At 40.3% G+C, this 24,046-nt stretch overlaps 1 protein-coding gene across 1 annotated transcript; it reads right to left on the minus strand.

The window, feature by feature from the left end:
* Positions 1–704: 704 nt before the first annotated feature.
* On the minus strand, positions 705–10,650 carry LOC127630055 (papilin-like). The gene is made up of 9 exons (XM_052107461.1): positions 10,020–10,650; positions 9,136–9,306; positions 4,585–4,653; positions 3,971–4,018; positions 3,636–3,791; positions 3,457–3,528; positions 2,364–2,534; positions 2,193–2,243; positions 705–1,968 (listed from the first exon to the last, which is right to left on the minus strand). The coding sequence occupies exons 1-9, from the start codon at positions 10,411–10,413 to the stop codon at positions 1,793–1,795; spliced, it is 1,308 nt and encodes a 435-aa protein (XP_051963421.1). The 5' UTR covers positions 10,414–10,650; the 3' UTR covers positions 705–1,792.
* Positions 10,651–24,046: the final 13,396 nt, after the last annotated feature.

Genomic DNA, 24,046 nt, shown 5'->3' on the forward strand with positions numbered 1-24,046 from the left:
TTGGCTGTTTTGTGTGAGTGGAGGGGGTGATTTTACATGACTGGGAAATGAGCTAATCGCTCCGTCTTTATGACCTAATTTCAGAACTCTCAGCTTGCTGAGACAAATACAGAAACTACATTGCAAATTCTGATCAGTGTGTGAGACTTTCTCTTACATTCCCCTTCACTTTTAAAAAGGCATTGGAAAGAAATAATAAAATAATGGGTTTCATCTGTCTATAGCACTGCTGTATGACTGCTTAGTAATGTGTTGGAGAGATCATTTAAACACATCCTTAGATTGTTTCATTACATCCTTTTTCTTTTTTCTTGTACAATGTGTTAAGGAGTTCATTCCAGGATCTAAGTCAAGATGGATTCATGTACAGCTGCCAGCTTATTACTGTCTATGGCTGACAGCCTGTTCAGTAATTACACAATTTCTCAGCAATCGCCTGAATTAACAAACTCAAATAAACTTTTGATATGAGAGGAATGTGAACCATTTAAACTTAGTTTTAATTCAAATGTTAAGAAGGGCAGGTGAGATTCTGACTGCATTTCTTTCCATTTTCATTCCAACTTCAAATCCACCATCACCCCCTAGTGGTCATTCAAGTGTAACAATGTAAAGAGAATATATTTAATTACTGTATTTTCACTTACAAACATATAAACACATTTTTGTATATCAGTATATTGAAAGGAAAGCCAAACTGAATACATTCTCTATTTTTTTAATGTTAAAATAACGCCATTTAAAAAGTGTACCAGACGGACCACATTCTGTAGTAACATGAATAACAGGCTGGTGTGAATTACATGTACATCAATCACAGTTATGGGACATCAATATGCCAACCGATGAAGAGCATCATAAAAGCCTGCATAGAGTTGCTACATCAGGATGACATGGTTTGTTGATAACAAAGTACCTAATTTGTTCTATTTTTCCATTAACAGTTATGTTTTCATATTGAAATCTCAATGATATGTGTCTTTTATGCAAGTAATCATGCTTATTTAAAAAAATTAAATAAAATTAAGCTAAATCAGATAAAATGGATCATTTTGCTGGATATTATTTAAAAATGCTATTTTTGAGATTTTCTTGTAATCATACGCTTACACGAAAAGAAAGAAGGCTAATTATGGCTTGAATTAGTATTTCACATAGTATTATCAGAGTGTGTCTCACTGATGACCTTTTGAAGACTGTAGAACTACAAATGTGCCATCAGGGGTAAAGGGCAATACAAAATTCCTCAATCAATTAATCTAATGGCTAAAAATATGATAGACTTATGCACAGTAAAACCTGCAAGTTATTCATTATGTGCTTCATCTTTGATTGTTTTTCACATTACATACATGCCTGACAGCTGATTTACTTGTCCTATATAGGATTCTACCCAATGAAAAAATAATATAGATGAAAAAAGGTAACAGAAGTATTTCATTACAAACCAGCTCACCAAAATATAGTGCAAAGTATCCCACTTATACAGTTAAACCGGGTTGAATTTTGCATCGGAACATTGCATTTTAGATTAGTTCATCGTGCCAGCTCCGAGTATTGCACTTTAATATTCTCTGTATTTCTTTTAAATTTACCGTTGACTCTTTAATTCTACTAAAATTATTAATGTTCCATTGTACTAATTTCAAGGGAATCTCTTCCAAAATGTAACTCAAAATTGAGCCTTCTTCAAAATAACTCAAATTCATAATAGTTGAATTCCATTAAATGTTGGAGTGTCATTAGATGGACGTTTATACCAGGCACTGAAACAGGACAGCTGGCATCCTGCTTAGTTTGAAACTGCTTTGGGTGGTTGCTCAAAAAACATGTTCTCCTCAGGCAGCAACTCCTCCTTATCATCCAATATGAGGACATTCCTGTGTGAGTTCCTACGCACTGCAATCAGGATCAAACCTACCAGCAGTAGGGCGGACATGATGGCCAGGATAGCCACTAGGAAGAAGGCTGGTAGTGAGAGAAAAATGGCACGTTTGTTAGACAATGTCTGGTAGAACAGACCATTTATATTTCCATGATTTTCCCAGGGCTGCCAATCAATATTTAAAAATTCCCTGTTATTTCCAGGTTTCCTATACCCGTGGGAACCCTGACTATTGAGGTAAATAATATTAAGGTGTACAACTTTATTATACTCTAATTCAGCGCAAAGGTGTGCAACAGTGCCTTACCTGGAGTCCAATGGCTATGATATTTGTGGCGTCCATGTTCATCAAAACGCCCTATAGAAAAAGAAGATATACAACTAAATGAACCACTACCACAGTAAAGACAATCATGCAAACTCTAAATAGGTGCTACAGTATCAGAATGCTTAAGCAGAATTCCTGTTCCCCTCTTACCATCTTTACCAGCACAAACTGACAGGCACTCTCTCTCACTGCTGTAGCGGTTTTGGTTTCCTTTGCAGCCTCCATAGATGAAGGGCTTACAGGACTGAGAGCTGGCCTCGAAGTAAAACATTCGGAAGGCTGCACGGCACGGGCCAGATTCGGATGGCACAACACAGGCATCTAGAAGTTGGGTTACAAGTGGAAGAAAGTTTTATTAAAATTGTCAAACTCATTGTTGCATCATTAGTAATAGGTCTGAAATCAGAATGTGGATCAATGTCAAATAAGTTCAAGAGAAGAAACATTTTTACAAATAAAAGTGCTTAAAAATAAATAAATAAATAAATACATCTTTGTATTCATGTTGGTTGCATACATTTTAGTTAAAAACATTTAATGACTTCAAATGTCAGGTGGTTTTACCATCAAGTAAAAAGTAGTAAAATTCTTCATACACCTTAAATACATTATTTTCACAGAAGTTTTTCAATTTACATTTACAAGCTCTATCTATCTACATACAGTGCATCCGGAAAGTATTCACAGCGCTTCACTTTTTCCACATTTTGTTATGTTACAGCCTTATTCCAAAATGGATTAAATTCATTATTTTCCACAAATTTCTAATCAAATTATATATATATATAAATGACCGTGAAAACAAAATGGCTTCCTACTTGTTTGTTTCATTATACTGACTTTTATTTAATGGGAAAAGGTTTTCAAAGACTAATCATATTTTAAAACAAAACTGCTTATATTTATTAAATAAATAATAACAAAATATTATGCCTACTTCTGCCATAGTTTCCTTTTTTTTTTTTTTTTTAAGTCTGATTTATAATGACATCATATGATTATTTTTACAATCTCTAGGCAGTTACATCACCTAGAAATGTTTGACTCTAAGCCCCACAAAGCTTATTTAGAAATAGTAAACATGTTCATAATAGAGGAGGTGTATATACATACTTTTGTATGAATTGCATTATTTATGTATTTTTGAATAACATAAATATTGTCAATGACCATCATGAAGCTAATACTGTTTAGAATCTGTTCAGGCTTCCACTACGACACTGACATCTTGCTAATATTTTACCTTGGAAAGTGTAGGTGCTGTTAGGTGAGGTGGGGATATCAGATTCCTTCTTGTTGCTGGGAATAATTCTCACTGAGGTGCAAAAATGAAGTGTTATAATTGTATTATTAATTACACTTGTCTATATAAACAAACCAAATCTAAACAGATTGTTAAATGAGAAGCATGTCACACAGTACCTGTGCAGGTTGTCATGCATGTCTCCTCGGTTTCATAATTGTTCTTGTTGCCGCCGCACCCTCCATAGATAAATGGCTCACAGGCACCATTGTTGTAGTAAAAGCGTCTGATGGAAGCCTTGCAGAGCCCAGTCTGTGCAGCAACCTGGCACTTCTCTGATTGACAATACAGAAGGGTAGAAATATTAAGATCGGTAATCCGTTGGATCTTCCATACCCAAATAACAGATTATTAAACTCTTTCAACTGTAGTTTGCTCAAAGGTGTGGTCAGGCAAGGTTTAACTCAAACACACAAAGCTAAATCCAAAAAGTAAAGAAAAACTGATGAAATACCTTGAAATTCGTCGGATGTCATCTCTTGAAGAGCCTTGGGTTCGTCAGCTGAGGAGAGAGATTCAGAATATTGAAGAATAAAGTTCAACGTTTTAGATGGAAACAAAGCAAAAATACTTTATAGACCCCATAGAATCAAAATTGTAGTTTTGTTGTTTGAAGACATCTACATGCTTCTACACTCCAAAAAGTTAACAAACTTTTAGCAGATATACACTTAAAATGTACAGTCTTCTTTTTCTGGGAGAACAGTCAGAAAAGAAAACTGTGCTCGTCAAGTCATTTCATTGGGGTTTTAGTGTGTTTTACCGCAAACTACAAGGATAAATCCATGTGTAAAGGCCTGGGGAGAAAAAAAAAACAGGATTTCACCAAACCCAAGAAACTTTAAGACTAATAATATGTGGGATGACAAAGGTTAAAACAAATATCTGTAGAAGTTCTCAAGAAACACTGAATATAAGAGTTAAAATACCATTTATAAGATCATCAGTCAGTTAAGAATTAGCCTAAACCTTAAAAAAAACGTGCGTCATAATCTAACTTTTTCTGAGAACTGATCTCATGTTGATCTAGTATGTACAATACAGTTGATAACAAAAGAACATGACTACCATTGTTGTTTTCTGGGACAGACATACGGCTACGTTGAGAGACAACGTGAGAGTCACTGAGCACAGAACCTAGGGAGAGTAGAGAGATGTTATATATCACTATATACATTAGTGTATATAAACAGTACATCTATATAACTATATAATTATGACAGAGAAGCATCTGTACAAATCAGTTAAACCACAAGTTAAAAATAACACTTTGCCAAGGCCAATAAATCAAATGATATTCAACATGTTTTAATTATCGGCATCTGCCGATACATTTTCACCTTTGGCCCATTGGATTCTTGAGGGTAATGAGAATCACCTGCTTGAATGTGATGCGACCGAGACATGTAAACGACTAGTCACGGTTCATTTTGTTGTTACGTGCCATCGTGTTACTACAATAATGGGCCGGTGTACAACACAGTGTTTAAACGGTCCGCATATCAGAGCTGCGGCAGACACGTTTGAGCTAATAATGTTAAAAGTGCTCGACGGTTTTATTCTCCCTCTCTCTCATCAACAGTTCCCTGTAACTTTTAACTGTCTTGTCTAATGATAAAAATGCAAATATCAATAACATTTATATCACATACCATCCGCAATTATGCACATATCTCGTTTAAACAGATGTAATTCACAAACCTCACGAAAATCCAGCTTTTTCTTCCTGTTGAGCGCTCGTCTAATATCTTCCTCTGAAGCGTGTATTCTATCGGCCGGAATCAAAACTTCAGGATCAAAAGTTCCTCTGATTCACAAATCATGACAGTCAGTCCTTGACAATCCAAGCAGGCGATCAAGGCTGTTTAAACTGTCAGAAGATTGCCGCTCGCGCTGGATTCGCACAAGTGTGTGAGCGCCACTTCAAAGTAAATGCGTTTCACGTGTACTAGAAGTAAATATCTTATTCACTATGCACTGTATGTCCAAATGGTTTGATTCTTTATTTTTTGAGAAAATGCAATTGTTAATGCACACATGCCATTCATGGTTGCTGGACTACTGTGTGTACTGTTATTTTCTTCCTAATATATAAACAATTTCTTTGATGACTAAACAGAAATCTACCATTTAAAATACAATATAATATTTTTAGATTATATTTTACAAAGTTAAAGTTTAGTGTTAAATTTAGTAATTATAGAGCTAAATATTTTTTTTGCAATTTTATATTTATGTTATTTACTATATTAAATTGTGTGATATATCGGCATCGTATCGGCCACACTGCACTCTGGAAATTGGCATCGGCTATTAAAAAACCCAGGTCGTCAATAACTGAAAATTGATTTATTTTTGTGGAAAATTAACATTAAGGAGGAATGCTCTATAAAAATGCATGGTAACACATGTTTGCACAATTTGTTACATTCCCTCCCTCCCTCACACACACACACACACACACACACACACACACACACACACACACGCGCTCAGGCCCTCACACAAATCTTTTGTGGCAATTACGTTGTATAACACAAATCATATTGTCTTAATTTACCTTCTACCATATGAGAGAAAATAAAACTCCTAATGACAATAAGAGGATTTGTCATCTTTATTCCATTTAAATGTCATCTCAAGACAGGTTATCCACCTGCACAGAGGTCACCCAACCGGTTGTTCAACAAGCTAAAACCATAACAAACATTTGAAGTAAGCTGAAACCACTTCCAGTTAACCTGAATCCTACCTGATCTCATAGAAACAAGTTGCTATACCCACATTTTTGCAAAAGTGCATGATTTTTAAGGTGACACATTTTAATGTTTGCATTACATAAACAACTACATTTATAAGCTTGTTTAATCATTTATAAGTGTGGTCAAATTGCGCAGTAGCTTAGCTGATGACGGACCGGGGTATGAGTCTAGAAGAACATGCATGTTCATACATGACCATATGAATCAAAAGATTAATAGAAATACCACAAAATTACGTGGTTGCGTAATTTTTCATTAGATACCATTGTTCTGGAACACACTTCACTGTGGACCATAAACTCCTGTTCCTTATTGACTTGATACAGATACTTCTCGTTTTTAGTCCTTTAAATTAGGACTACCAGTAGTTACATGTTTTGCTTCAAGAATTTACTAAGAATAATAAAGGGCTCACTTAAAGTTACCTGGCTGAACTTTACAACAACCAAATAGATGCCGTATAAATCAACTCAACACCATTAAAATATAAAAGGACCTAAACCAACAGACTGACCATTTTAAGTATATAGCCAACCACAGACCACAATGTGAGTACTGGATTATTGCCCACTCCCATTGTGGAAAGGCTGCAATGAACGTTGTATGGTTTCCCTATTTTGGTCTCCCTGACTAAGCCTCTGATTTCATCACCACAGACAAGTCAGATCATAGGATGATGTGCTCTAAAATAACACAAGTCACTTTTATATTGACTAATTAATTGACTTAGTGATACATTAAGACTTGGACCAAGAATTTAATTCTTTAAGCATTTACTCACCCTCATGCCATCACAAATATGTAAGACTTTCTTTCTTCTACAGAACAAAACAAAGATTTTTAGAAGAATATTTAGGCTCACTATGCAAGTGAATGATGACCAGAACTTTGAAGGTCAGAAACGTATATAAAGGCAGCATAAAAGTAATCCATATGAGATGTGCAGTGGTTTAATTCATATCTTAAGAAGCGATATGATGGGTGTGAGTGAGAAACAAATCAACATTTAAGTCCTTTTTTACTTTAACTCACCTCCCTACCAAGTAGGTGACGATATCCAAAATATATATACATTTATTTTTTTTATTTGAAAGTGAATGTGGAGATTTACAGTAAAAAAAGGACTTAAATATTCTTCTGTTTCTCACTCACACCTATAATATAGCTTCTGAAGACATGGATATAACCACCTGAGACGTATATATTACTTTTATGCTGATTTATGTGCTTTTTGGACCCTTTACATTCTGGCTACTATTCACTTGCATTGTATGGACCCACAGATCTGAGATATTCTTAAAAAAAAATATTTGTTTGTGTTCAGCAGAAGAAAGAAAGTCATACACATCTGGGATGGCATAAAGGTGAGTAAATGATGAGAGAATTTAGATTTTTGGGTAAACTATCTGTTTAAACCCTAATTTTTTTTCTTTTATTCAATATACTGCATTCACATTTTATCTAGATGCCCAGAGCAAAAAATGTAAGCCTATACAAACATAATCTTGATGCAAATGGCAGCTGTCCTCAATATCAGGATTTGTTTACTGATTTGCATTTATTGAACCACATTCCTCACATACTACATTCCACATGGGCTGCTGTCACACAGTGGGTACAATGAGTAGGCCTATTATACATTGAAAAATGTTCTAGTACATTCGATATGACTCTCTGGTGTTGACGGTAAAGATAAACACAAAACCCTGATAACTGGTTCTTTTAAGAATCTGGAACAGATTGTACAATCGGCAGCTGTGTGCAGCAAAAACCATAATAGAAAATACTTAAAGGGATAGTTCACCCAAAAAATGAAAATTATTTCATCATTTACTCATCCTTATGCCATCCCAGATGTGTATGACTTTCTTTCTTCTGCAGAACACAAGCAAAGATTTGTAGAAGAATATCTCACCTCTGTAAGTCCATTCAATGCAAGTGAATGGTGCCCGAAGCCCCAAAAATCACATGAAAGCAGAATAAATGTAATCCAAAAGACTCCAGTGGTTACATTTGTCTTCAGCGATATGATAAGAGTGGGTGAGAAACAGAAACAGATCAAAATGTAAGTCCTTTTTCCATATAAATTCTCCTCCCTGACAGTAGGTGGTGACATGGACGAAGAATGCAAATCGCCATAAACACAAAAATAACTCTTCTGGGAGAAGAGTGCTTAGAAAAGTCAAAAGTACTTGAATATTGATCTGTTTCTCATCCACATCCATCATATTTACTTATGATTACTTTTATGTTTAACTTATGTGATTTTTGGAGCTACAAAGTTCTGGCCACCATTCACTTGCATTATATGGAGCTACAGAGCTGAGATATTCTTCTAAAAATCTTCATTTGTGTTCAGCAGAAGAAAGAAAGTCTTACACATCTGGGATGTCGCGAGAGTAAATGATGAGAGAATTTTGGGTAAACTATCCCTTTAAAACCACACCATAAAGAAGATTCTCTTCTCTGTCATCAAAACAACTGTTTTATCATTATGTTTGATTAGACCACCTTGACATGTAAATATATCTAGAAAGAATAAACTAAACAATGGTAAATTCAAGGGCATGATACAAAAACTTAGCTCTAAGATTTTGAAAAGCCAGGAAGACAATTAAGGGGTAGCAGAAAAGACGTGAATAATTTAGGCATCTAACAGATTACTTATCAAACAGATTATGAAGGAGTTCATACAGTAAATTACGCTGAGTTGCATAAGTATGTATCACGACACTATTAGGATTTGGGGAAATTAATCTTTTATATAATAAAGATTTACATGTTAAGGATAAATTAATGTTTTCAACACACTATCGGCTTCTCATAAATGTTTCATCCAACAAAATGTGATGTTTACCTGTCACCCCATTACAGGATGTCTCACAGGCCTCCTGGGTAGCAAAGTTATTATCGTTGCCCCCACAGCCGCCATAGAGAAACTGCTTACAGGTCTGGTTGGTGACATCATAATAGAAACGTGGGAGGGCAGCACGACAATTTCCCACCACACTTGGCAGAAGACAGTGATCTAATAACAGAAGAAAATGGATAATGGATGGCCTTGATATAGTTTACATGCATTGACTGTGTAGCTTTGTTAATTATACAGCAAAACTGATTTTGAGAAGGAAATAAAAAGCTTTGTTGTCAGATTTCAACTGACATAAACTATGCATTTGGTCATATAATCTGATATATCTAGATATTTTATATATCTGCAGACATCTAATATGGTCAACATTTGTGCACTTTTTTTGTACCATATGGAAACAAAATAATTTACCATATGGACATGTCGTGCAGGTACCCTTCCACAATTAAACACTTCTTCTTTACAGTACTAGGTTGTAAAACCTGAAGTACAGGTTGGTCAGGAGATAACAATGCTGCACTACCTGTAAAAAGGGAAGGGTTTCTATACAGCATTTTCTCTCTATGTACATGTCATAATGTCTCTATTTTAAATTTCTTTTAAATTTCAATTTAAATATGAATTTGTTTACAGACAAACATTTCACAGTTTCTCCATTAAAATTATATTCCTATTTTTCGTCCGTTTGCGCAATTTGTTTGATGGTTTTTGCATGTAAAATCTGCGCTATAAATGCAATAATAAATAAATATTTTTTTTTTCTTATCAAGTAGATTCCATATAAGTTTATAATGATTTTACAGTATTAACTAGAACTATAGTAACTTTGGTATTTCATCGTAAAGCATGGTTTCCCCGGTCATGGTTACCTGTCGTGTTTACAGCGCGAACATCAGCCTCGTTTTGGCGCTCATCGTCAGCAGAAGCCTGGGTTTTGCGGTACACCTTGAACTGTGTGCTTGGCATCAAATCACACACGTCTTTGCCATCTTTCATACAGCTGATCAGGATGCACTCTGGCTTTCCGTCCGCTGGAGTCCCGATGAGAGCGAGCTGGCAGTCTTCGTTGTCACAACAAGCTTGTTGACACGATTCTGCGTCTGAGATATTCGGCAGGTGAGCCAGGTAAGCCGCACCGTCATCAAATGATCTAGGGTTCAGGCCTTGCTCCAGCTCCGTGTTTGAGTCCCATGTACACGCATTTAGAACCGAGAGGAAACAGAGAACCCCAACTAAGGAGGCTGTAAACCACACCTGAGCCATTCTTCCACGAACCGTCCGTCCTCGACTCTACCTGTCTAATCTGTCCTCGGTTTTAGCCTAGACGACGGTCTGTCACACAACTAAAGTTAAAACAACAGAATAATGACTACACCAAACTATTAAACAGCATCCAATTCTAAACGTAAGTGGTCTGTGACACTCTGTAGGGACGCAGCAAGCGCTCGTCTTCACTTCCCTGGGCAATAATAAAACACAACTCCCTCCTAAGTGACGTCTTGCCTTTCACACGATCCTCATACCATCCCACACAAGCTGCGCACAGGTCACATGACCTGGAGTACACAAACCATCCTGTAGTCTCGATTAATCCATTTGTTGAAGTGCATCCTAGTTTTGTCAATACTGATTCCAAATATAGGAGATAAATATGAATATGTTGAAGAGACCCCCCAGCTGCAGAACAATTACTATAGCAATAATACTAATAATAATTTCTACAATGTAGGCTATTCTGGCAGCTGTGTTGTTGCCTTTTTTTTTTTTTTTTTTAAATGAAGTTGCCTCATTGTTCAATCCTCCCCCCCTCCCGTCACCCAACAAACATCCCATTCGTCAGACATTGAATAACTCTATAAGAAAATACTTGATGACATAAAAAAAACATATGAAATTAACCAACAAAAAAGAAAAAGGGCTCCACATATTAATTAATTGACATATAATTAATCAGAATTGCCCCTCTCCACTGCTCCTCCCTGGCAACCTTCTAGGAAGGTCAATTATGTGCCCCACTTCTTACCAGAAGCACCCAAACTTCCCATGTGACATCTCTAAAAGCTGCCCTCTGCCCAACTCGGTGCACACTCATTAAATGAGTACGCACCAGCCAACTTCCATCCCCTAAGAATTACCAGCCTGCCGATCATCACGCTGGTAAGGACCCAGTTTTTTATATGTTTGTTCCTTATTTTAACACCTGCCCCATCACCCAAAATACAAAGTCTGGGGCAAAATAAAATCTGAGTGCTCAAGACCTCACAGAAAAAAATTCTGATCCCTCGAACAAAACTTTTGAATCTTAGTACAGAACCAAAAAACATAGGCTATGTTCCCATCCTCCAACTGGCATCACCAACAAGTAGGTGAATCTTTAAGGCCAAGTCTATACAATCTAGAGGGAGTCTATTAAAAACAATGCAGAATTTTAAATTGAATGAGGCACACCCTTGTATCACTAGACATAGATTTGATTTTTTTTAAAATCCTACCTCATTCTCAATCTTCCAGTTCTAAATTTAAATCACTCTCCCATAGCTTCTTAAGATATGTTAAAACCCATACCCTAGACTCTAAATTAGCCAGGAATAGTATGCTGAAGCTTCATAACCTTTTCTAAAAGCAGCAAGCACCATCTCAAGAGTGTCTGCCGCTTTAGGGGGCTGTGTACTACACCCAAAGGTGGTACAGAGTAGATGGCACAGCTGTAAGTACCTGAAGAATTGAGATCTGGGAATCCCAAACCGCAGTATTATATTAGATCTTAGATCTTAAAGGATCTCAACGCTCCATTTTCATACAGGTCACCCAGAGTAGCAACACCCTTCTCAATCCATTCTGTCCAGCAGAAAGGGGACTTGTTAATGCACAATTTAGGGTTCAACCAAATACTTGCGGCAAAGTTCAGGTAAATGTCAGAATTGAACATGCGGGAAACTTTTGTCCACGCTAATTGCATGTGTGAGATAACGGAATGTGTCTTTACTTTTATGGAAGCGACCAATGTGTCAAATGTCTGTGACCAATTATTAAAGGGGTCATGACATGAGAAACCAAATTTGCCTTGATCTTTTGGTATATAAGAGGTCTTTGTATCATTAAAACGTCCTGCAAGTTTAATATTTTAAGACGGCCTCCCCATTCTAAACGAATCATTTATTTAATCAAGCTCAAAATACAGCTCGTTCTGGATTCATGGTTAGAAGTGACGTGTCGGTTAGAAGTGACGTAACAGCGTTTGCATATGACCGCCTCCAGCACAAGATAACTACGCTTTAAGCGCAAGACTACGCTCATTTCAGTATCGCCGTCGCCTCACAAGTGTTCAGTCGATGGACAGCGAGCTCTGACAGAGACTACTTGTGCACAGGAAAATTACGATGCCACACAGATGTGCTGTTCCTGGCTGTGGTCAAACAAAACCTCTGAATAAGCTGCCGAAAGATCCAGGCGTCAGGGAAAAATGGATGCAGTTTATTTTTTGCGGACGACCCAGTCACGGCAGTGTTAACTTAAGCGTTTGTTCTGTACATTTTAAGGATGACTGTTTTGAGAACAAATCTCAATATGATGCTGGCTTTGCCAGAAAACTGTTGCTCAAAGATAAGTCCGTGCCGACTATTCTGGGAACAACGACGACGCAAACTGTAAGTAATCTATTTTAAACTTTAAACTACTTTTTAAAGCGCAATTTCATTCATTATGAATAATCACAGTGTTTTTACTTAGTTTACTTGCATATTGTTCTGGCTGGGAGCGTCAATAATTGATACATAGGCACTGACGTTAGCCAATCATAACAGTGGGCGTTAACACTGAAGTCTTAAATGGAAAACGCCCCCAAAACAGACTGTTTGAATCAGAGGACGAGAAACAGGGTGGGAAAAGGTCATAAATCACTAGATTTTAAAAGTTTTTCTTAAAAAAAAATATATTAATACTATAATTGCACCTAAGGGAACATAATAATACAATAAAAAAAACCATGTCATGACCCCTTTAATATTAAACCATAAACCTGGGGAGACCTAACCCATCTTTGTCAATTGGCCTATGTAACTTACTGGAATGCAACCGAGGGCGTTTACCATTCCAAATAGAGGATTAAGCTATACCATCAAATTGTTTAAAATAAAAGAGGGGAACTTACATTGGGAGAGGTTGTAGTAGGTAGTTGAATTTTGGAATACAATTAATTTTTATAACATCAACCTTCCCAGTCATAGATAAATGTAGTGAAACCCACCTGCCCACATCACTCGAAAATCTTTAAATTAACTCCAACTAAATCACATACATTTGCCCAAATACTTAATGACCTGCTTGGGCCTCTGGAAGGCTCCCGGTTGAAAAACCATTACAGGGCAATATGCTGTCAGAGCCAAAGCTTCGGATTTAGACCAATTGACTCTGTATTCTGAGAACTAAGAAAAGGAATTAATAATTCTCTGGAGGCAAGGCATAGATCTAGTAGGGTCGGAGACGAGTAATAAAATATCATCTGCGGAAAGCAAAAGCTTATGCGCCACACCTCCCGCCACGACCACTAGAAAATCATCCTCCTTTCTTATCGCGGCTGTTAATGGTTCCAAGACATAACAATAAGGGGGAAAGAGGACAACCCTGCCAGGTGCCCCTACCCAGAGTAAAATAATCTGAAGTTATTTATTTTTGACATAAATAGTCAAAATGATGTATAAGATCCTTAGTTAAAGCAATACATGAATGACTTTAGTCTAAGTTCATTGACACACCATGGCATCGAACTGTATATAATTCTCATCATCTCTATAAGAATAATTCATCTGTCAAAATCCTTTCATTAGGATCATTGAGATAAACAATGTTTCACTTTTAACTTTCTCTAAAGTAAAGTGACTTATTAATTGTTACCAGTTTCCATGCCTGATTCTGGCACAGCTGTTGCTCATCTTTGCTACACTCTACAAAACCATTTAATCAAATCAAAGTGTATATTTACTACAAACTAATATCACAAAACAAGTCACACATACATTTTATGTTAATGCTTATTGGTTATCCTTAGTGAAAACAACACCTGATAAACAAGAAAAGTACATTCCGAACGGGGCTCGAAGCGCGGTCTCCGGCGTGAGAGGCGACTGCGTCAATCTAAATAAGGAGGTTAGAGGCTACAACTCTTGAGGTTTAGCCTACTGTGGGTGAAAGCCAGCTAGATGATGATCTTATGACTTTAAGGACAAAAACGAATGTGAATTCTTACCCACTGACTTCTTTCGGAAAAATCCCCAAAGCCTCATTTGCTTAATTTTTGCTGTCTTTCCTGCTAACTGCTGTTAACTCGCCACTAAGTAACGTTAGTTGATGTCAACGACTGTGCAAGCTCCTCCTCTACCTGCTGCATATTCAACAGAGAGGAAGAAACGGAGTCGCCCATAGGCTACCGACAGCAAAAGAACTTATTCTATAGGCTAGATTATGCCTATGTCTATTTTTACAGGCTGTATGCAGTATGTGCAAAGCCAAAGCACAATGAAATAAGGCAACTTATGATTTCGGGGGTTTACATAGGCTTTTGTCCGGTTTCATATTTGTCAGTCAACTATTCAAAATACATTCGGGGCTACACTCAAAACATTCGGTGCTGAAGCCCAGGCAAAATCGGCTGCCGCCTGTGATCAGATGGACAGATTATTTCTCAAATTCTCAGGGGAGGCAGAGCATATCCTAGGGGAGGCACTGCCTCCCCCAGCCTCCCCCTAGACACGCCCATGGCTCCGTTACACAAAGATATAACATTGGATTATTCACACAAGCATTTTCACAGACAAGTAAATAATTGCTAATTTTTTAGGGAACTTCCTAATGTAAAAGCAGAAATAAAGTTCTTAGCTATTTGGGGCTTATAGCAGCAGTTATCAGTTTAAAGTATTTAAACTGTGGAATTAGGGCAACAAAATAAACCGAACATACATATGAGAATGAGAATGAGAGCTTTCATTTGATAAATGATTTTTATCAGGCTTTTATTCATGATCTGTACAACTGTAACTTGAAAACTGTCTGTCTGATACCTGATGTGGAACATGCCTGGGAATATTTTTACAATGCCTTTTCAGCTATTTGTAATAAGCATGCTCCAGTAAAGAAATGTAGGATTAGCGGGAGGAATAACCCATGGTTTGCTGAAGAGTTAAGCTTTATGATCAGTGAAAGAAATGTTGCATGGGGCAAAGCTAAAGTCACAAATTCTACTGCTGACTGGACTGCTTTCAGAACTTTAAGAAATAAATGTGCAAGAATGACCAGAAAAGCAAAATCAGATTACTATCTAAAAAATGTGTCTGAAAATCTTAATAACCACTCTAAATTCTGGAAGCAAATTAAGTCTCTGTCGGGTTCTAATTCTAATTTAGGTCTCCCACAACATATTTTTGTAAATTCAGTTGAAATTAAAAACAAAATTGACATAATTGGACATTTTTACAATTACTTTGTATCAGCTGGCTGTATTTCAAATGAGTCCAAATTAAGTTATCATTGCTCTGACTCCAGCACTGAAGCACCACCGGAAGCTTTTATTTTTAGACCCATTTTAAAAGAGGAGGTCTGTATTGCTCTTAAAGCTATTGACCCAAAAAAATCAGCAGGACCAGACAACCTAGAACCTTTCTTATTGAAGGTTGCAGCTGAAATTATAGCTAGGCCTATAGCATACATTTTTAATGGTAGTCTGCAGACAAATTCAATTCCCAAATTATGGAAAGCAGCCTATGTGCTTCCTTTGCTAAAGGGTGGCGACCCTTCAAATCTTCACAATTATAGGCCAATTTCCAAACTCTCTATTATTGCAAAAATGTTGGAAGCTCAAGTAAACTGTCAATTAAAATAATACTTGGCAGAACACAACATATTAACTGATGTACAGTCAGGTTTTAGAGCTGGACACAGCACTGTTACAGCAACTTTGTTGCTATTAAATGACATTATAAATGCCTTAGACAAAAAGCAACATTGCGCTGCCTTATTTGTGGATCTGTCCAAAGCATTTGACTCTGTGGACCATGAGCTATTGCTAAATAGATTAGCTATCATTGGAATAGGAAACACAGCTATTGATTGGTTCAAAAACTATCTTACAGAACGAACGCAATGTGTTTCTATAGACGGTCTTAAATCAGACTTTTTAGAGATTTCCAAAGGTGTTCCACAAGGCTCGATTTTAGCCCCTATTTTATTTTCTATATTTATAAATAACATTGGAAAGGATGTGCAAAATGCTAAACTACACCTTTATGCAGATGATACTGTGATATATTCAGTTGCCCCTTCATTGAACAAAGCCATAAATTACCTTCAGTTAGCCTTCCAACAGCTTCAAGTCTCATTACTTGACCTCAAGTTAGTGCTAAATACTAAGAAAACCAAATCTATGACGTTCTCAAGGGCTCGTTCCCAATCCCCAGATAATATAACTATTAACACACTAAATGGGGACTTAACTGAATATGTTTCAACATATAAGTATTTAGGTTTTTGGCTTGACAACAAACTTTCTTTCAAAATTCATGTTGAAAAGCTTGTAAAAAAGCTGAAACTTAGGCGGGGATTTTACTTTAGGAATAAGGCTTGTTTTAATACGTTAGCTAAAAAAAAACTTTTGCAAGCCACTTTTTTAAGTGTTTTGGACTTTGGTGATGTTGTCTACATGCATGCTGCCTCTAGTACTCTTCACCTTTTAGATTCTGTGTATCATAGTGCTCTACGCTTTTTAACTAACTCTGGTTCCCGTACTCATCATTGTACGCTGTATGAACTGATAGGCTGGCCATCACTAAGTCTACGTAGACAACTACATTTGCATATTTTTCTATACAAGGCCATGTTGGGTAAATTGCCGGTATATTTATGTAATCTCCTCAAGAAGAATTCCCCCAGTTTTCATCTCCGCTCCATCAGGTGGCTCTCTTACCAGGTTCCAAGGGTTTTTACTTTGCGCCATGGTCTTGGAATAATTTGCAAAATTCGCTACATCTAAATTATCTAGTCACATTAAATGAATTTAAGGCTATGTTAAAATGCCATATAACTCAAAAATGTAACTGCCATATGTGACCTGCTCCTTTCTTTTATGTGTGATGCTTGTTTGTTTGTATTTGCTATTTGTATTTGTATGCTGTATTTGTATTTAAATTGTAACTGGTGTGCCGTCTTGGCCAGGTCTCCCTCGGAAAAGAGATTTTAGTCTCAAGGGACTTCCTGGTTAATCCATCCATCCATCCATCTTCAACTGCTTATCCGAAGTCGGGTCGCGGGGGCAGCTGCTCCAGCAGGGGGCCCCAAACTTCCCTATCCCGAGCCACATTAACCAGCTCTGACTGGGTGACCCCGAGGCGTTCCCAGGCCAGTGTGGAGATGTAATCTCTCCACCTAGTCCTGGGTCTTCCCCGAGGCCTCCTTCCAGCTGGACGTGCCTCAAACACCTCCCTAGGGAGGCGGCCAGGGGGCATCCTTACCAGATGCCCAAACCACCTCAACTGACTCCTTTCAACGCAAAGGAGCAGCGGCTCTACTCCGAGCTCCTCACGGATGACTGAGCTCCTCACCCTATCTCTAAGGGAGAAGCCCGCCACCCTTCTGAGGAAGCCCATTTCGGCCGCTTGTACTCGTGACCTAGTTCTTTCGGTCATGACCCAACCTTCATGACCATAGGTGAGGGTAGGAACAAAAATTGACCGGTAGATCGAGAGCTTTGCCTTTCGGCTCAGCTCTCTTTTCGTGACAACGGTGTGATAGAGCGAGTGCAATACCGCCCCTGCTGCCCCGACTCTCCGGCCAACCTCCCGCTCCATTGTCCCCTCACTCGTGAACAAGACCCCGAGGTACTTGAACTCCTTCACTTGGGGCAAAACTTCATTCCCTACCTGGAGTACGCACTCCATCGGTTTCCTGCTGAGAACCATGGCCTCAGATTTAGAGGTGCTAATCCTCATCCCAGCGGCTTCACACTCGACTGCCAAGCGATCCAGTGAGAGCTTCCTGGTTAAATAAAGGTTAACTAAAAAAAAAAATTTAAAATAAAATTTGCCCATTTAAGTGTTATGTAAAGAATTTTATATTAATATGAATATTTCTGACACATAACCACTAGGTGGCGCTTATTTGCGACAAATGTTTTAAGGCCTTATTTTTTATTTTAAGTTACATAAATGCAGAAGTGATTCTTCGTTCAAATATTCTACGTTTTCAAATGATTCCACATATGCCTTACTTCATGTACATGTACATGAGCTTTTAAGAATACATTTTTTCAAAATATAGCACCCCCCTTTTGGACCTGTTGGCATTTAAGAGGTTAAATATATAATTGTTTTAACTAGGGCTGTTGGTTAATTTTATAAAAAGTAACACATTAAAAAAATTTACGCAATTAATTGCAATGCCCCCGGACCATGTTAAGGAAGATTCCTGAGAAATGCAAGCTTGTAGTACCACCAGTTTACTCCAGAGGGCAGTAAGTGAAACTTCAGCTGTATGGACAATGCACAGTTTACAGTGAACAAAACTGTCACGGTATTTAAATCCTATGTCTCTTCCTTGTCTCGTGCCTTGTTCATATTGTGTGTGTGTGTGCATGAATGTGTGGGCATGTTGCTTGTTACCGTGATTAGCGCTCTGCCGCAATCACTCCTCGTACCAGCTGTTACACATTCCCATTCCCTTTAAATTCTCACCACTCTCTCATCTCCTTGTCAGATCGTTGTTTGTGATGTCCAGTGTTGTTCTCCACTCTGAAGTTCCAGTCCAGTTCTCTCGTTGTTCCTGTTTCATGTTCTGTTGCTGTTTCCCGGATTCGTCGTGTCCGTTCTACACTTCTCATCACTCTTCTCACCACGATCACCTGACCATTGGAGACTCTGCGCCACTAGACCATTACCCCGGATTTTCCCAATCTTCACATGTTGCTGTTAATAAACCAACTGTCACTTGCAACTTGCTTCCTAGTTTCATTCCGTTACAGAACGATCTGACCACAAGATGGAAGCAGCGAGTAACAGTTCAGACAGCCTAGAAGAATTCGTGATGAACAGCAGATTTCGTATGGAGAACCAAGAGAAGAATCTCAATGACACGGCTCGTGCTGTCCAGGCTCTAGTGGCGCAGGTGTCCGGACTCACCCAGCAAATTCAACTTCTGCGAGCTCCCACTGCGCCGCTGATTCCTCAACCACCACCAGCGGCCCCCTCCCAGTCGGAGCCCCGCCTACCGGTTCCAGAGTTATATTCAGGTGAACCTAATTTTTGCCGAGCTTTTCTAACACGATGCTCAATGCATTTTTCTCTACAGCCCAGGACATTCTGTGATGAAAGAACCAAGGTCGCCTTTGTTCTGACGCTACTTTCTGGGAGAGCGGCTCTATGGGGAACGGCGGTGTGGGAGAATCAAGACGAATGCTGCGCCTCTTTTCAAACACTCTCCGCGGAGATGAAGCGAGTTTTTGACCGTGCTGTCTCCGGTAGAGAGGCAGCCAGAGTGCTGGCCGACTTGCGTCAGGGAGAGAGATCTGTATCAGACTTTTCTATTGAGTTCGGATGCTAGCGGCGGAGAGCCAATGGAGCGAGGAGCGCAGTGGGACATGTTCCTGCATGGGCTGGCTGACTGCGTCCAGAAGGAGATATACGCCATGGATCTTCCCACCAAGCTCAACGACTTGATCGCCCTGGCGCTTAGAGTGGGCGCAAGGTTGTCCAGAGTGGAACGGCGAGTACGAACCAACCACCCATCGGGACGAGTTGGCGGCCAATGCTCTGGAGGCGGGGCGCGTTCAGCCCCGTCTGTGATCCCGAGCCCATGCAGGTGGGTCGAGCCCGGCTTTCCCGGGAGGAGAGGGAAAGGCGGAGATCCCAGGGACTTTGCTTGTACTGTGGAGGAGCTGGACATTTTGCCTACAACTGTCCTTTAAAAGGATCCGCCCGATAGTAAGTATGAGGCTACTATCGGGTGGGATCTCCGCCGAGAAGACCTCATCCACATCTACCCTCCTTCCGGTAAGTCTTCAATGGTCTAATCACCGTCACGACTGCCGAGCACTGCTGGATTCTGGGGCCGAAGGAAATTTCATGGACTACACCGTTGCACTTAACCACCAAGTTCCCCTCAAGTCTCTCACTCACCGGATCGCTGTACATGCCCTCAATGGCCAGAAACTTCCCACCATTTCCCTAGCCACTGAAGACATCACTCTCGTCACGTCTGGCAATCACACCGAGACCATCTCCTTCTACATACTGGACACTCCTCTTGCCCCCATCGTCCTTGGTCATCCCTGGCTCACCCATCACAATCCAAGAGTGGACTGGCAGTCTAAGTCTGTGTCAGCGTGGAGCAATCAGTGTCATAAGTCTTGTCTTGTTTCTGCCTGTCCATCTGTTTTTGTCCCTGTTTTTCAGGAAGAGGCGATGGATTTAGCTAACGTGCCCGCGGAGTACCTGGACCTGAAGGAGGTGTTCAGTAAGTCTCGGGCGGCTTCTCTCCCTCCACATCGTCCCTATGACTGTGCCATAGAGTTATTGCCAGGTACATCTCCGCCTAAAGGCAAGTTATATTCACTCTCGGTTCCAGAGAGGGAGGCTATGGAGAAATATATTTCTGATTCTCTAGCTAATGGATTCATCCGCCCTTCCTCTTCTCCAGCGGGGGCGGGATTCTTTTTTGTGGGGAAGAAGGATGGATCTCTGCGACCTTGTATTGATTACCGGGAGCTGAACAACATCACGGTAAAGAATACTTATCCTCTGCCGTTGATGTCTTCAGCTTTTGAGAGGTTGCAGGGAGCATCTATCTTCACGAAATTGGATTTACGTAATGCTTATCATTTGGTCCGCATCAGGGAGGGGGATGAATGGAAAACCGCTTTTAACACCCCCAGGCGGCACTTTGAATACTTGGTCATGCTGTTCGGCCTGTCCAACTCCCCAGCGGTCTTCCAGGCACTCGTCAATGACGTGCTGCGAGACATGGTTGATCAGTTCATATATGTTTACCTGGATGACATATTGATTTTTTCTTCGTCTCTCCAGGAACATGTGCAGCACGTCCGGCTAGTGCTTCAGAGATAGCTAGAGAATGGGCTTTTTGTCAAGGCGGAGAAATGCGTTTTTCATGCACAGTCTGTTCCTTTCTTAGGGTACATCGTGTCGGTTGAGGGAATGCGCATGGATCCTGAGAAGATCTAGGCTGTGGTAGATTTGCCAAGTCCAGAGTCTCGTAAGGCCCTACTGAGGTTCCTGGGGTTCGCCAATTTCTACCGGCGTTTCATTCGCAATTTCAGTCAACTAGCCGCACCTCTGACCGCCTTGACCTCCCCCAGAACAACGTTCAGGTGGTCAGACGCAGCTGAGGCTGCGTTTGCCAAACTGAAAGGTTGCTTTGTTTCAGCCCCATCCTGATAACCCCTGATCCATCACGTCAGTTCAGTGGTAGAGGTCGATGCGTCAGAGGTGGGGGTAGGCGCAGTGTTATCCCAGCGTTCTCCTTCAGGCGACAAGATACACCCTTGCGCGTTTCTTTCTCATCGCTTGTCCTCAGCCGAACGTAATTATGACATTGGTAACAGAGAGTTGTTGGCAGTCAAGTTAGCTTTGGAGGAATGGCGCCACTGGTTGGAGGGGTCGGGGGTACCTTTTATCATCTGGACCGATCACAAGAACTTGGAATATATTCGCACAGCTAAAAGATTAAACTCCAGGCAGGCTCGGTGGGCTCTTTTTTTCGGTCGTTTTCATTTTACTCTCTCGTACCGCCCGGGTTCCAAGAACATCAAACCCGATTCTTTATCTCGTATTTTTGATCACTCCGAACACCCGTCTACTCCCGAGTGCATTTTACCAGAGATGCTATTCATCTCTACACTCACATGGGAGATCGAATCGAAGGTCAAGACGGCCTTAGAAGGGTAACGCCCCGGCTCGGTGCCCACCGAACCGTTTGTTTGTGCCGGAGGGGTTACGGTCCAGCATTATTCAGTGGGGACATTGTTCTAATGTGGCTTGTCATCCAGGAGTTAATCGAACTAGATTTTTAGTCAAGCAACGATTCTGGTGGCCTTTGATGGCTCGTGACGTTCACAGTTTTGTTTTGGCTTGCTCAGTCTGTGCCACTGGTAAGAGTTCCAATCGACCCCCAGATGGGTTACTTCAACCGCTGCCGGTGCCATCGAGACCCTGGTCCCATATCGCTCTAGATTTTATCACTGCCCTCCCACCCTCACAGGGACACATGGTAGTTTTAACCGTGGTGGACCGGTTCTCGAAGGCGGCCCACTTCATTCCCTTGCCCAAATTACCCTCTGCCAAGGAGACAGCGGTGATTGTCATTGACCACGCCTTTCGGCTACATGGCCTCCCGACAGATGTGGTCTCTGACAGAGGACCCCAATTTGTGTCAAAATTTTGGCGAGAATTTTTTAAATTACTGGGAGCGACTGTTAGTCTGTCCTCAGGGTTTCATCCCCAGAGCAATGGTCAATCTGAGCGAGCCAACCAGGATCTGGAGAGAACGTTACGATGTTTGGTATCCAAGAATCCTTCCTCATGGAGTCAACAACTGTCGTTTGTTGAGTACGCCCACAACACGTTACCAGTATCATCCACGGGCCTATCTTCGTTTGAGTGTAGTGTAGGTTACCAGCTACCTATATTTCCTAGTCTGGAATCCGAAGTCGCAGTCCCCTCCACTCACGCCTTCATCCAGAGGTGTCACCGCACTTGGACTAGGGCCCGTGAGACTCTACTCCAAGTGGGGTCACGCACCAAGGCCAAAGCTGATCGCCACCGGTCTAGGCTTCCCGTATACGTCGTTGGTCAAAAAGTGTGGCTTTCTACTAAGAACATTCCTCTACGTTCCGTATCTAATAAACTTGCACCTAAATTCATTGGCCCGTTCGCTGTCACCAAGATTGTTAGTCCGGTGGCAGTCCGCCTCAACCTTCCTCCAGCGTATAGGAGAATTCACCCCGTATTTCATGTATCCAAAATAAAACCCGTCTTTTATTCCCGCATTAACCCGCCGGTTCCGGTCCCCCGCCGCGACTTGTAGATGGGGAACCTACTTATTCGGTCAACCGTATTCTGGACTCAAGACGGAGGGGACGCGGATTTCAGTACCTGGTGGACTGGGAAGGTTACGGTCCGGAGGAGAGAAGTTGGGTACTGGCCAGAGACATTCTGGATCACTCCCTTATCGATGACTACAATCGGCAGGTAAGGGAGCCTGGGAACGCCAGGAGGCGTTCCTAGGGGGAGGGGTACTGTCACGGTATTTAAACCCTATGTCTCTCCCTTGTCTCGTGCCTTGTTCATATTGTGTGTGTGCGTGCGTGAATGTGTGGGCGTGTTGCTTGTTACCGTGATTAGCGCTCTGCCGCAATCACTCCTCGTACCAGCTGTTACTCATTCCCATTCCCTTTAAATTCTCACCACTCTCTCATCTCCTTGTCAGATCGTTGTTTGTGATGTCCAGTGTTGTTCTCCACTCTGAAGTTCCAGTCCAGTTCTCTCGTTGTTCCTGTTTCATGTTCTGTTGCTGTTTCCCGGATTCGTCGTGTCCGTTCTACACTTCTCATCACTCTTCTCACCACGATCACCTGACCATTGGAGACTCTGCGCCACTAGACCATTACCCCGGACTTTTCCCAATCTTCACATTTTGCTGTTAATAAACCAACTGTCACTTGCAACTTGCTTCCTAGTTTCATTCCGTTACAAAAACAACCCTTCAGCAGGCAGCACTACACAAACATGTGTTACGTTCTTGTGTTCAAAACACTTGATGGAGCGCAAATTCGAACTACGGGATCTCAAGATGTGTTCTAAGTATTAAACTATATTTAACTTGACACCAGGGCTGGACTGGG

Source organism: Xyrauchen texanus, chromosome 36, assembly GCF_025860055.1.
Source record: "Xyrauchen texanus isolate HMW12.3.18 chromosome 36, RBS_HiC_50CHRs, whole genome shotgun sequence".
Lineage (NCBI taxonomy): Eukaryota > Metazoa > Chordata > Actinopteri > Cypriniformes > Catostomidae > Xyrauchen > Xyrauchen texanus.

What these genes read in the sequence shown, in the direction of transcription:
- LOC127630055 (XM_052107461.1), bottom strand. Translation starts at nt 10,413, where the DNA reads ATGGCTCAGGTGTGGTTTACAGCCTCCTTAGTTGGGGTTCTCTGTTTC. An exon ending in ATCCTGTAATGGGGTGACAG is followed by an intron (nt 4,654 to 9,135) that starts GTAAACATCACA and finishes TACTCTCCCTAG; the next exon opens with GTTCTGTGCTCAGTGACTCT. An exon ending in CAGCACCTACACTTTCCAAG is followed by an intron (nt 2,535 to 3,456) that starts GTAAAATATTAG and finishes CCCAACTTCTAG; the next exon opens with ATGCCTGTGTTGTGCCATCC.